The sequence below is a fragment of the Lampris incognitus genome, chromosome 12 (assembly GCF_029633865.1).
Source record: "Lampris incognitus isolate fLamInc1 chromosome 12, fLamInc1.hap2, whole genome shotgun sequence".
Classification (NCBI taxonomy): domain Eukaryota; kingdom Metazoa; phylum Chordata; class Actinopteri; order Lampriformes; family Lampridae; genus Lampris; species Lampris incognitus.
The window spans coordinates 8,229,859-8,245,288 of record NC_079222.1 but is presented as its reverse complement, the minus strand read 5'-3'; the positions used below and the strand labels follow the sequence as shown (position 1 = coordinate 8,245,288).

Genomic DNA, 15,430 nt, shown 5'->3' with positions numbered 1-15,430 from the left:
GTCATGAGTCGTTGGAGCCGTTAGAGACCGACTGTGTTCTTGGAGGCTAGGCTTCTTGAGTCTCCTGGGTAGAGATGAAAGGACGGCATTGTAAGTGGGAGATAGGTGGTGTCGCAGACCTCCTTCTCCTCAGTCGGTCACTAACGGCGACCCCTAATGGGAGCAGTCGAAAGTAGTAGTAGTAGTAGTAGTAGTAGTAGTAGTAGTAGTAGAAGAGATATTTGATTCGGCAAAGGGTTTTCGCCGGCTGCCCTTCCTGACACAACCCTCCTCATTTATCCGGGCTTGGGACCGGCACTAAGAATGCACTGGCTTGTGCATCCCCAGTGGTGGGTTGCGGTATTATCTTTACTATGGTTGTGTTATTCTGCAGGACATTCCACATTCAAGTTTAATAGCTAGTACAGATGTAGAATTATGTATATGAGGTACAGCTTGATGTAGTTTATGATGTAGATCCATCTTAGGGTAGAATGTCACCTGTTTGCTGTGTCTTTTTGGAGTGGATTTTTGCCACTGAAGTAAAATAAACTTATAATAAACCCAGTTTATTGTAGCTCGGTGGTTGGAACAGCTCTCTAACTCCTCATACAGGTATGTGCAAATATATTTGGTCAGTAAAGAGGCATTTCTTTCTCTCCTGCAAATATAAATAAATAAATAAAATAAAATAAAAGCAAGAGGCAGTGGAAGCGCTCCGTTATAAAAATGGCACATTTATTGCTACAGAACGGTCATGAACATGAATCTCATTGAATCACTACAAGATGAGAACCAACAGGCGATGGCCGACTGTTGGGCTGGTACAAGGAAGGGTAAACCTCGCCACGAAAAAAACCTGTTCCCCAACACTTTTACTAATCTGGAAAAAATGTATTAATAACAGCAACAATAACAACAATAACAACAACAGCAATAATAATAATAATAATTATAATTATATAACATGAAAACAAAAAAGTAGTAAAGAATACCAATATAACCGGAAATAATTAAGAAAACTGAAGTGTAAAAAAAAATAAAGAAAAAAAAATACACGCACCAAAAAAAAAAAAAATACAACAAAATAAAGATTGGAGGCACTCAGCCACACACTGGAAAGAAAGTGTAACTGTTGATTTTTTTATGAATATTATTTTCATGAATATTTTCCTTTATGAATATCATCAACTGTTGCAGGCTGGGATGGGACCTCCCTCACTATGGCCACTAACCATGACCCATCACACAGGAATCCTCACAGGCTCGTCTCCGGTACAACACGGCTAAAATAACATCTTTAAATATAGTAAAATAAAGTAACAAACTTTTTTTTTTAAATTTTATTCACTTTCGAATGGTTCCAAAAATCTACAAAGTGGAATATTCAGCTTTCATAATCGAACTTTTATTTGTTCTATTTTTACTTTTTCAATATTCGTGGTATAAAAGGATTGCCCCTGCAAAAAAGTAAGCCAAATATATTTTAGTTTTTATTAATTGTGTTCTTATTTTGCTCCTATATGGTGCACTAAGTCTATTCCATAGCAAAAGAGCACTAGACAAAGAAAGCTTTAACAAAAAGCCCAGGCACTGGTACAGGGTAATTCTGCTTTATGTATTTTTTTTTCCATCTCTTCACTGAATTGCATCACAAGGAACAAGAAGAATGAAAAAGGCCACAGTTCATATATTTTCACCATTACATAATGATCATAATACTCTGGAATGAAACATGTGTTAGAAACCACTACACAAATATGTCTCAGAAATAATACATACAGAGAGGAAATGGCCGTAACGGTAGACTGAATAAGCAGGCTTACTGTATTGCATGAGTCACCGTAGTTGTTAAGTTCTATAGAAACATACCGTAGTTATCATCTTATCATAGTATCGGTCAGCTGTGTAGTTTGTGCTTGTTCGTGACGCTGACATGAACTACCGCATTACTCTTACTTATATATATATTTTTTGAACCTCTGTTTGTTTTTTTTTTCATGTACTAGTGTGCACAAATGGTCCAGGGATTGCCCAGTCACTCCAACGATACTGTATTTTTTGCGACACTCTTGCCCAGTACCAGCTGGTTGGTACTTTGGACAAGGTATGTTTCTGGCATGCGTCCATCCTCAGATTATTTCAAAATATGGATGGATGTGAAGTCATGCATCCAGAGACCAAATGTTAGATAGGTCCCAGTGCACATCATGTGTCATGACAGGCTGTTTTACTGACAGGTCGATGCTTCGGTTTACTTTAGTTTGGAACAAAAAAATAATTAAAAAATAAAAGGGAATTTTTTTATTATTTTTAATCTGAATTCAAAACTCAGAATGTCTCCCCTTTCAATGTTTTACGGCACGACTCAACGAGTTACTTCTACGTTAAGCCCGCCTGGTGCAAGTGGACCAATTCCAAAATGTTTGCTAAAATTTTCTAGCATGTTGCACAGGTCGGATATGTGCTACGACCGTGTAACCAGAAAAAGTGGCATATAAAAAGATATTTTCATATCTGATTTAGACCATATTCATGTGTATATGGAAATAAATTGCACAGGAGTCTGATATCTGCTGATGCAGCTCACGTGTAACCATGCAGATCGGATTTGTTTTAGCTCATTGTGAATCGCATGTCATTCCAAATGTGACGCCGTCTCTCTCTCTCGTTGTAGTTTTAATGACTTGGTGTTCGTGCCACTAACCGATCCGTACTGCAAACCCGATTTGTGCTAACCTCTGTGTTAACCCAACCCTAACCTTAGTCACACTGCCCTTGCGCCGGCGCAAGCCAACAATAACAACATGGCACAGGCGTAGAACAAATGGGGTTTCTGCTACGGATCGGGCAGTTACGGGTCACATGCGGTTGTTTACTTCCTTGTCGGTGATCAAACTCTTGCTTCAGCCGACGCATGCAGGTTGTTCTAAGTGCAAACCTAACAAGAGTCGGACACGGGCACTTTTAAAAGTAGATGCAAACAGATGGTCATAAAAGAAAAATCGTTAATTGGGCATCAAGACCTGCGGTGTGAACGCAGCCTTTAACTGGGTACTGGCCTGGGATGCCAAATGGTTCCCAGCCAGAAAATAGTTGGGACACCAAAGAGGTTGTCGCCTGTCATTCTGGTAAATTCTGCTACACTTTCTTGGCTATATAATTTATGTCATACTTACTGATCGCTATTTTTCACAGGTCTGTTTTTAAACCATCTGTGTATTGGTTAATCAGTCATTTCAATGACCAATATGCATTTGTCAGCAAAAAATAATAAAAACTAAAACATTAGTATGTAGTTTTGGTGACCCTAAGTATGAGGGCAATTTTAATTTCCTCAGTTTTGAAAGGTTCAGATGAAGAGCCTCTGGCATAGTGCATGGCTGTGTAGCTAAAATCACTCGGTTGAATAACTTACTACTCTGGCATCAAAACAAGAAATAAATATTGGCGGGTTTTTGTTTCGTTTTTGTCTTTTTCTGGCAGTGGAGGTTAGTACTAAATTATCTCCATTATATTGAAGCCTGTGATATAAAAAGGGGCTTTGACGATATTCCTTTTTATCAATTTCATATGAATTATAGCTTCAAATATTTACCAAGTATCTACAGTAACTGGTGCAGGAGTACAGAGTAAAATTGAATGAAATGGAATTAAGTTTAATTGGAATTGCCCTCGTGTCTCTGACTCGCCTCTTACTTTTATGTCACAGGGGGAACAGATGACGAGTGGCCATTTTGAATTCAACTCGTTATTGCAGTTAAAACCAGTACAGAGCAGCATCTGGGATTACAAAGCTCATGGCACGGTCACTAAAAACAGAAATGAAATGTATGTACAACAAGCAAAGAAAAAACAAATGTTGACATTTTTGCTCTAGAAACAACAGGGATAACAGTATAATGATGAAGACAATGTAATTCTGGAGAATGTCTCTCGCGGCAGACTCGATTATATAATAAAGAGAAAATACGAAATGAAGCCTTGCAAAATAATACCACATAAAAACATCAGCACTTGCAGTGACAGATTCCATCCTAGTGTTCAACCTAGGTCCGATTGAAAGTAGCTTTTCCTTCCCTTAAAAAAAAAAGCTCAATTTTAATGTTAAACACTAAAAACAACTGACTGAAACTGCCTTGCACAGAATTCAATACTTTTTTGGGAAAATAGCTGAAAAGATTGTTTGCTCATTTGCAGACGAGTTGCTCATTTATGTCCGCAATGCTAATATCCAATCTTGTCCAAAAAAAAAAAGCTAATATATTAATCTCAACTCAAGACACCAGGGGTCTTCATTAGCAACCAGATTATGGATCCATTGCACGGAGAATGGAGTGTTTTGCCACGGTCTAAGAGATTGTAATCTAGGTGCAAGCAAAGACAATATCTTGACTTCAACTTCAGATGACACACTTCTGGATATTAGTCCAGAAACAAGTTGTTCAGAGCTAAACCAACACAGATTGTATGCACCATCGACGAAACTATGTGTTAGCACCTGGCTACTGTAATCGGACAAAACCAACCTTTACTAAAAACCAAAGTTTGCATCATCTCACACTGGCAAATCCTCATCCCACAAAAAAAACCACATGAACCCTGTGTATTATGACTATTTACACATTTCTCTTTAAAAATACAATTAAAAATGGTAATGTCATAAGCATGGAGAATGAAACAATATTGTATAACTTTTTAATTTCTGATCCCGACCCCCAGAACGCTCAAAAAATGTTCCCGCAGATATAAACAATTATTGAAAAGAAATGATTTTGGAACTGTTGACTTCACTACATTTTAAATGTAACAACATTTAAAATGAAATTACTTACTGAAAAACACACAAATAACTTTTTCATCTTTCAACAAAAAAATGAAAAAGAAACCAATACAACATTCTAAACACAAAATAACAACAGTCTACATGTAAAAATATAACTTTTACATACACAATTTCAAAATAATGGTAAGTTTGCCATTTGTTGCATACAATTTACAAATGTCTGTGTGTTGTTGCCTTTGTTAGACAGTTTGGATAGCAGTGATCGGAGCAGATGGAACGCCGGTCCCAATTTTGTCCTGCACCGAACGCCATACTTGTCTGAGACTGTTGTCATGGCAACAACAGAAGAACACAACAAAGTCATGTGACATGTCTGTTGAAAAGTTTTAACACTGAGGGGCCTCTTCAACTTCCTCGCTATTTCAGTCTTTGAGAAAATAATTCCTTCTCCGACAAATACTCCTTTGAGACAAAAACAAAACAAACAAATAAAAAAAATGGCACCCTCCTTATATTGTATATATTTTTTGTACATTTATATATAGATCAATTCTCAAATAGATTCTTTTCCAGTTTCCGTGCCTTCCTTCCGGTTGATTGGGTAGGACTTTTAAACAATGCGCCAAAATGGCCACCGATGCAAAGCCTCGCTGTCGGATGGCGAATCACTTTTTTTTTCTTTTTCAACCTTTTTTTTTTTTTTTATTGACAGAGAAACCAGAACGGACAAAAAAGCAGTAAGAGAAAAGTTTTTTGTTTTTTGTTTTTTTGGAAAAAGAGAAACAAAAAAAACAATTTCTTGTTTTACAACATACAATCACACACTTTTTGTACTGAAGACTACAGTGGCTCACGGACAAGCCGATCAAATATTGATAAAAAGCTGATAAGCTATAATACAAGAACAGACGCATTGCTCACTATGGAAAGAGGGCTGTGAATAGGAGTCAAGGAAAGGGAGAACGGGATGGAGGGAGGGGATGATGGACTTGTGGTACAGGGAATTGGGGGGCTCGTCTTACTAAAACGAATGTCTGTCCCATTGGCTACTAGCCAGAACACGCTGTCTACTTACATATAAGCATACAGTACATTAAATACAGTTTATGTTTGTTTGTTTTTATCCAAAAAATACTTTTTTTTTAATTTTTAGCTTTTTTTAAATTCCCAGGTCTGGTAAAAAACCTGACTGCATAGAACCTAATGACTAAGAACAGGTTTCCCTAAGCTTGCATCCTATTAAAAGACCAGGTAAATGTCCTCCTCTGGTGTTTTGAATGATATGAACTCTAAAAAGGCACATTGGTAGAAGTGTGAATGTTCAATTTGCATCTCTGGGGCTGGTTAAAAGGGGTTAGAGTCAGGGAGAGGGCTCTGGGCTATAGGTCAAAGGACTTATTAGTCTACAGATGAGGGGAAGGAAAATGAGGACAAGGACAGTAACGGGGCTGAAGTGTAAGGGCTGGACTGAGGAGGGTTTCTGAAGAGGGAGGGATAAGGTGAAGTATAAGGCTATGGTTTGGTTGGGCCTGTCATAAGGGTTGAGGTCTGGTATAGAGAGAGAGAGAGAGAGAGAGAGAGAGAGAGAGAGAGAGAGAGAGAGAGAGAGAGAGAGAGAGAGAGAGAGAGAGAGAGAAAGAGGATGGAAAAGACAGAGGACTGACTTAGAGGAGAGAGATTGAGAGAGAGAGATGTTAGAAGAGAGAGGCGACCATGTTAGAGGAAAGTGGTAGAGGATTGGGGTGAGTTGGGGTGGGAGTGGGGAAAGGATGGGGTTGGGTGGGGGTAAATGGGCAGATGGGGGCTGATATTAAACTAGGGTATGGGGAACTATGACAAATCAAACACAGGAATGCTTTGACTACAACTGCTTGGCCCCTAAAATATGACACACCCTTCACCTCAATGATTGTTCCCATGCATCCAAAGCAGCGTTTTTATTAACCGCGAGAGCGATCTGCACCTCTCTCCCTCTTTATCTAAACACTTTTCTTCTCTACCTCCTCAGAATGTTGGTCCGTTTCGATCATCTATGCTCCTTCCCCCTGACTGATGTGACTCTCCCACCCCATAAAAAAGGTGTTAAGCCTTGGGGACCTCCATGGTAGTAATCCCAATGAAATACCCGAATCCTGATGTAATTCCAGTCAATTACCATTGGGACAAAGGTAATTCATTGGAATTACATCGGGAGACGAGAGGAGAGATGATAGTCTGAATTCATCCTAAAGCCTCAATCCAGGGTTTATTTATCTTTCTTCATCCGCCCACCACCCATCCATCCATCCCCTCAGGTATATGCCTAACAAAATGGTGGCGAAAGGATCCTCCCCCCGTATTGGCTACCAAACATAATCTCTGTCTCTTCTGCCCATGCTACGTAACATCCAATGAAATTTTTAGTTTCTGATTCAGATGATGCCAATAATCTTCCCCCTCTCCCTCTTTTTCTTCCCCTGGCATATCCTTTACTCATGTCACTGGCCGATACCACTTCCCCGGGTGGTAATAAAAAAAAAAATATTTTGTACACCAATCTAAAAGTACATTGTTTGGATGGGAATGTATGGGCGGGGAAGAAGACGTACCCCTACTGTGTGGTTCTTTCACACAGCCTTGCCTGTTATGCACCCATGATAGTCAAAAAGCCTTTGTTTCAAAATCAGAGTTCCTTTTTCAGATTTTTGTTTTTGTTCAGTTCACTTGGCAATACAAGACCTTGGAAAAACTGCAAGGTTGCAACAGACATTTTTCCCGAATTTCTTCTTTACACCATCTGTTCGTCAGGTCCTCCTCATCTCATTTTAACCAAAAAATACATGGCTGAGATGGGAAATCTATGTGCATGTACCCCACTATCAAGTTCCTGGTCACTTCCTGTTTGCTGTTTTTGTTGTTGTTTTCCTTTGCGTCTCTGTGTATATCTTTCTGACTTGTTGAAATCCAGGAGGACATCAAGCACAGCTTCATCCACAGTTTGGCGCTAGATTGCCATTCAGTCAGAGATGGCGCTAAAACTGCTTTCAACAACAGCTGCGAAATGTTGCCATGTTTCTTTTTTTGTTGTTGTTTTTTACACTTTATGATATGTTTTTCCCCACTGTCCCAAACAACCTTCAACCCCCCCCGAACCACCTCAACCCATTTATCTAGTTGCACTTCTTTTAAATCAAGTTTTTCTGTAATTCTTTTCCTATATAGAATTATATATTTACGTATAGAGAGAGAACCATTGTTTTATTCCTTAAATTTGGGAATACTTAAACAAGCAGTAGTAGTAGTACTAGTAAAAGACTTTCTTGAGTGATGTGATGCTAGAATCTACGTCCGTTCTGTCAAAGCTCCCATAGCCGCCATTCTGTAGCGGCCATTTTATTTCGGGGGCAATGTTGTGGTGGCCATTTAACTCCGCGAAGAAGCATGTAGTTTAAATCTACGGGAAATGTTGAAAGGAGTCAGAAGTGAAAACAACTCAAATGTTGGCAGTTTGTACTCTCCAGAGGATGAGGAAGAGGAAGAGGAGGATGGCACGGGGGAGGGGGGGAGGGGACATCGTTGATCTGATTGGTCGGGCTGAAAGTTCTGACATAAGCTGATTGGTCAAGTTGAAGAGTCAACAGGTTTGACTGGTTTTCGGGTTGTCATGGAAACACTGTCAGAGGAAGTGGTCACTCATCATCTTGATGAACTCCGGCAGCTTAGACCTAGAGTGTGAGTGAGTGAGAGAGAGAGAGAAAGAGAGAGCGAAAGAGAGTAATAGAGTGAAAGAGAGGGCGCGATAGAGAGAGAGAGAGAGAGTTAGGACAGGCACATTTTCAAATGTGTTGCGCACTGTACAGACACAAATGCAGTACACACTGTCTCACACACAATCGTTTTCCTGTCAAGAACGTTAGCTTATCTCAAAACTCTTGGCACAAAGTCAAGGTTTGTGTAGGCTTGACTTTCTTTGACATCAACAACACCGCGACAACCACACAGCCCTCAGAGAGGTCTGGGTGGAGTAGCGGTGAACTTGGTTTGCAGAAGTAGGTACTGCCAGAAAAAAACAACCACAAACCCTGAGAGCTGGGTGTTGCAAAACAAAATAAACAAACAGAACAAATTTTACTGCAAAAGTACGAAGACACAAGGAAAAAAAACAGTGACATGTACACACACGCACACACACACACACACACACACACACACACACACACACACACACACAGTAAAAGCACACTTACTGCCAATCTGTTGTTCAAATGTACCGGGAATAGAGAAATGGGTTTATATAATGGCTTAAGTTGCAAGTCAGCCCTCATGTTATCGTTTCTGCCATCTTAAGCAAAAAGATGCAGTGACGTCTTTCTGCCACTTCACAGATTGTGCGTCAACTCATTCAGTCATATTTCTGATCGGATTTTATTTAAGGTCACCAGTTCAATCAAATACAGCTTAAGGAGTCAAATGTCCTCATTCGCCAATCTTAATGTAGCCAGGATTGATTTGTGGCTTAAAAAACCACATGTGTGGAAAATAGGAAATGTCCAAATTCTTTTTAGACTAATTCATGGTGGATGACTTTTTCCTTATAAAAAGAACGTAAGTTATCAATTTGATTCAACTGAGGCTAATATTGTAATTGATAAATATTATTAAAGTCAGTTTACCTTAATGAGTCTTTTTTTGTGTACCTTGGATTTCTGGTTTTATAGTAATTTTTTCAGTGGTTTGATTGAATGGATTGAACTGCATTAACCAATTTACTGACTGGCTGTCTTACTGACTGACTGAGTGACTGGTTGATGAATTGATGAAATCAATTTGTTGGTTGGATAGGATGTTTGGGGGAGATTTGTTTTGTAGAAATCAGTGAGGACTGATTCAGACTCTTGATTCTGAGCGATCACCAATTACAAAAGTTGGGATTAACGAGCCGAGAGGAGGTGGCTGTCAATCATAAATAATGACTCAGGTAGAGGTCAGGTGGTAAAGATGGTACAACAGCAGATTAGTTTATAAGTGAAATCTTCTGACCATTTAGGGGAGGAGGTGTTGCATTTTACATTTGTCCCATGGGGTTGGGGCCATCGCCCATGGCGGCAGCAGCATGGTGGGCAGCGGCGAGCGAGAGGGGCGTCCCGTCTGACGTCACCGTGACCTTCTCCTCCTCGCGGCGCTTCAGGCAGGCCGCCTTGGGGTTCAGGTTACGCTCTGGTGAGAGGAAACGAGGCCGCAGGGCCACGATGTGCATGTGCACAGTTGTTTGCAGGTACATGCAAACACGCACACACACACACACACACACACACACACACACACACACACACAAATACATACAAAAGTCATCAAAATCCAAATCAGAAAGTTTTCAAAAAAGTTTTTTAAAAAATTTTACAAAATTTGAAAGTGCGCACTAAAATGTGCATTTTCAGTCTTGCTTTTAATTTAGTGATGATCTGTCTTTTTACCTCATTTTAATATTTTCAGTGTATTGACCCTCTTTTATAATAAACTACTTTTATCTCATTTCCTTTGTACTCATTCTGCACCCATGTAAGCCGAACTGCATTTTTCACATGTAAAAAGTGCTTTTAATGTTGTTTTTTGTCAGATGATTTGAACGGGTAGGTTTGTGTGTCTGTGCGGGAAGTGTCCTGACATTGCTTTGCTCTGTGTTTTTAATATTTTATTGTGCGTTTCACAGAGAAAAGACTTTCCCTCGTGTGGATAAAACAAAACACAATCATAGAATACAAATAAAAGTTGTTTCAATCGGAGTAATGGCTGATGCTGCCCCCTTCTGGACCTTAAATAATCTGCTGAAGGGACAGATATACATGAAATAGCAATACTAACTTTGATATTAATTTGTCTTGGACAAGGTATCTCTAGTCATTGTCTTATCTATTAACACAATGAATTACTAGACAATGAATGGCCAGCGGTATAAGGATAAGGGTGTCTTATGGAATATAATGTGATTTTTAAGCCTTCTGGGAATAAACTGTGAATTAGGGCTATACTAATACATCTGAATTAATCTGATTTGACTAATATAATCCGATCTAATCTAATCCGATCTAATCTATTTGTTATGTTTCATTTTACACTGAATTTCCATTAAGTTAATAAAATAGTCGCATGCACAGGTTTTCAAACTGGTCCACTGGGAAACGGAGTACTGCTGGTTTTCTGTTCTGCAGGTAGTTAACTTACTACATTCAACTGTTGCTCCAATCAGGGAGGTTTTACACCACAAACAACAGGTGAATGTAATGAACTACTTCGCAGAAAAGAAAGCCAACAGTGCTGGTGATACCTGAGGACCTGATTGAGAACCACTGGTTTACTAAACTCTTACATATTACAGGTAAGACATTTAGGTTAGTGCCATCCCAAACCTCCAAATGACGTCTAAATGGTACACACCATCTAGGCTAATGCTAAGCTAAAACATGGTTAAAAAATGAAGGTCTACATGTCTAAATCTTAGCCTAAACAGCTACTATTAAAACAAACATAATTGATGAGCACAACATATGGACTCGCATCATGTATCTTAGATGGTTAAAGTTGTTTGTGCGATACATTTTGCAATAGTTAATTGGCTACTTTGGTCCAAAAGTGGGAGAAATTTAGCTGGATACACTCTGAGCTAGATGAGCGCTAACGTGTAGCTGCCATGTTGAAATTGCTCCTAGACCTCAGTGGTTTAACTCAGTCTGACTAATTGTCTACTACCCTTTTGGTAGTAGACAACTTTTTTTTTTGTTGATTTTTCTCTCCAGTTGTACCCAGCCAATTACCCCACTCTTCTGAGCCATCCCAGTCACTATTCCACCCCCTCTGCCGATCCGGGGAGGGCTGCAGACTACCACGTGCCTCCTCTGATACATGTGGAGTTGCCAGCCGCTTCTTTTCACCTGACAGTGAGGAGTTTCACCAGGGGGACATAGCGCATGGGAGGATCACCCTATTCCCTCCAGTTCCCCCCCGAACAGGCGCCCTGACCAACCAGAGGAGGCGCTAGTGCAGTGACCAGGACACATACCCACATCCGGCTTCCCACCTGCAGACACAGCCCAATTGTGTCTGTGGGGTCGCCTGACCAAGCTGGAGGTAACACGGGGATTTGAACCAGTGATCCCCATGTTGGTAGGCAACAGAATAGACCACTATGCTACCCAGATGCCCCAGTAGTCAAATTTTAAACAATAATAATTAGATTATGACAGCAGAAAAAACTCTTGCTTCAAACGTATCATAACAGTTGCAGGTGATGAACTACTGACATTTCTTTTCTTATTAGCTAAGTTTATTTTGTGGTGTTGAATTCAGCTTAATAGGAACACTAACCTCTCACTTGTTGTTCCAAGCTGAGGATGACGGCCACGGCCTGGTGCAGGATGAGTAACTTGGTCTGAGGTTTGTCGCTTTTCAGGTGAAGCTGCACCATCCGGCCCAATTCCTTAAACGCTTCGTTGATGTCGCGCACACGCAAGCGCTCACGAGCGTTGTTGGCCATCCTCCTCTCCTTCTCCCTCTCCATCTTCTGCTCCGGTGACAGGTCCTCGTCATCATTGTTGCTACGGTGACCAATGAAGCATGACGAGGAGGATGGAGGAGAGAGATGAGGAGTAACAACAATAAGACGGAGAGAAAGTAAAGGACAAAAGGGAGGAGGAGGAAGAGTAGAATTTGAGGATGAAGGTTCAGTTAGTATTTCCATGTGGGAGGAGGTGTGAAGTGGTTACAGACGATATACCCGGATGACCTGTCACTCGGTCAAGTCACGGCACATTATAAGTAGGGCTGGGCAAAAAAATCGATTCAATCGATTTTGGATCGATTTCATTTAAATTTTGCAATATCGATTCACAGGGCATGAGATCGATTCCCCCCTCCCCCCCAGCAGTCTCGTGTGTGTTGAAGCAGCGGCGCGGTTACGTCAGGTTGACGTTCAAGCACACGAGCGCGCAGACACGAAATGGCCGACGCAGGTAAAACTCCGCTCAGCAAGCTGTCCCAACTGAAGTCTGATGTCTGGAACCATTTCGGATTTAAAACAACAAATGACAAAGAGCTGGATAAAACCAAAGTGGTTTGCAAGATCTGCCAAGCGGAGGTCAGTTATTGTAGAAATACTACAAACCTCAGGAACCACTTGACAAGGTATCACACTATGCTAACGTTAGCTTCCGACAACAAGCAAAACAAAAGAAACCGTGGCACTCACTAACATTACCAGCCGATTCTCCGCGGGCCATAAAGATAACAAGAGGCCATCGCAACTTTTGTCACAGTAACAGGACTTGACTTGAGACAGTTTAAGTTTGCTTTTAGTTTTGTTACCATTAATATTATTTTTGCACTTTAAGAAACAAGGCATTAATGCAATTTGCAGTGATGGAATGTTGCAGTTCAAGTACACTTTCACTTGCAATTCCTTTCCAATTCAAAATTGCACTTTTGAGACTTAAGACAGTTTTGTTTACAGTTCAAGTTTAAACTGTCCAATTTACAAGGTTGCACTTAAAACTTGTTGTTTATGGTGAAGAGAAAAAATAAAGTACATTTGTATTTTGTAACACAAGAGTTGAGCCATTTTCATTATTTAAGAGCAGATTGAATCGAATCGTGATTAATCGATTTAGAGCCTCATGAATCGAAATCGAATCGATTTAGGAAATTGGCCACAATACCCAGCCTTAATTATAAGTGACACAAACTGCACATTTGTATCACCATCAACAACAGTGTCACCATCATCATCATCATCGTTACCTCCACCATCATGTAAAGATCTCTAGGTTTGGGTTCCAAATGTGTCAGAAGTTTGACATCCTCCAGGTGAAAGATATAAACATTTTTTCTGTTTATCCCAGCAGGAAGATGGAAGTGCACAGATGCGCACAGGAAGGGAAATTAGCCCCGGCAATAGATTTGGCACCCAGAAAATGGGAACCAAATTGATAAACTGAACTGTTTTTATTAACACTTAATTTTTACATTAATCTGTTCATTCATGTGTTGAGTGAGAGCTCGTCAACTAGTACACGAGCATTCCTGTCCCTTGCCTCTTTTGCAGGTATGTGATCTTGTCTGCCAGTTTAATACGTCAGTAAAAAAAGTTAAGCTGACTCAACTACAGCCTATTTATTATCTGTGCTTTAATTTACTAACTTTAGCAGATGTTTTGTGTCCACAGAAACTTGAAAAAGTCAGCAGATAGCTATGAATGTAATGTTAAGTGGCTTCCCACTTGCTTTATCAGGGATGGTTATGTAATGAATATGAATAATATACTTATCATTTGATTTCTGCCAAATGCTATTACAAGAAAATGCTCATTTCCCAACCTGAATGCGTAGTATCACTTCTTTGGGGAGGTCGAATGTGGGCTACTCTCTTGCGTGAGAAACAGCTAAAACCAGGCTCAAGACCATGGAGAGATTGGAGAGCCAACTGCGAATTAGGCTGCGTGTCCACTAGAAATAAGCCGGGTTTTTTTCCCCCCCACTCTGGTTTCAATGAAAGAGAGATGTGCTGCTCCTCCAACAAGGGCAAGAAAAATATTCTAACTACAGAGACGTAGCATAAGTCACCGTCCGCTCAGCACGGCGCGCAAATCGGTTAACGAACAGATAAATAAATGAATACATAAAGACAGCCCTGGTGGACACGGAGTCTAAGAACGCAGGGATGCCCGGCTTCGTGGAAACGTGCTATCGTTGTTGTTTTTTTAGCTGTCTCCCATCACACTTGGTCACTTCATCAAAGTCCAGAGGCTGGGTTCCCAAAACACTTGCAACGCAAAGTCGTTCCTTGTCTCCTTTCTCTCCAGAGCTGTTAAACATGCGTGTCATCGACTGTGCGGCACAGAATATAGATTTGTGACAGGCAGTGAGTATTATAATTAGCTCCCCCCCCTCCCCTGAGTATGGCCTTCTAAAAAAAAAGACATCTTAGACAGACAGTGAACAGGGAACTCCGACAGCCACGTTACTTCCCCGTCTCTCTGCCGTCATTCCTGTCAATCTCCGCCCGGGTCTCTCCTGAAATATACCTCCGATTTTGCAATTTCTGCTCCTCTCCAAAAAGATGCAGAATGGTCAAACCTGATTTTTTTCTTTTCTTTTTGGGGTTGATTCCACCTTCAGATTGTGCAAACAAAAAAAAGAGAGACTCTAATTTTCTCACTCCCGAGACCTACTAAGCATCCACATTTACAGATCCCATTTCTCCACATAAGAGCGCTCAACTGAGTATCAAATTTGGGGTTTGTTTTCTGTCTCGCGGAGAGATTTTATCAGTGAGGAGTGTGGGAACAAGGAACTTCTCTGAGCATGAAAGCATTTTGGGAAAAAAATAAAAAAATAAAAACAAAGCGAACACGTGTGTCCCAGCCCAGCTGAGGTTTTTGATTGAAGCGAACGTCTGAGATGGACGGGGTTACCTAGATATTGACCTATCAATAGCTTTGAGATCCTTGACGTCAGGCTCCTCCTTCTTGGGCTCCAGGGCCTTATGGTCCTGCAGGACGTTCTCGTCTCCTTCGTCCTCAGACTTGATCTCTGAGCTCACAGAGGAGGTGCTCTGGCCTTGGAGGCCTCCTGACAGTGCTGGGGAAGGGGGGTAGGACAGAGGACGAGGGGAGAAAGGAGAAAAGAGGAGAATAGG

At 40.6% G+C, this 15,430-nt stretch overlaps 1 protein-coding gene across 3 annotated transcripts in view; it reads right to left on the bottom strand.

Moving 5' to 3' along the window:
* Window positions 1–702: 702 nt before the first annotated feature.
* Window positions 703–15,430, bottom strand: part of LOC130121456 (transcription factor 4-like) — a 114,340-nt gene continuing 99,612 nt past the window's right edge. For 2 of the 3 annotated variants that reach the window (XM_056290243.1, XM_056290244.1), the window contains exons 10-13: window positions 15,219–15,372; window positions 12,107–12,336; window positions 9,814–9,961; window positions 703–8,469 (exon numbers count right to left, since the gene is read on the bottom strand). In XM_056290243.1, the coding sequence (XP_056146218.1) occupies window positions 8,421–8,469; window positions 9,814–9,961; window positions 12,107–12,336; window positions 15,219–15,372 (581 nt within the window). In that variant the 3' untranslated portion in view covers window positions 703–8,420. Of the gene's footprint in view, window positions 8,470–9,784; window positions 9,962–12,106; window positions 12,337–15,218; window positions 15,373–15,430 lie in introns of all 3 variants that reach the window. The other variant, XM_056290245.1, reaches the window with a different exon arrangement.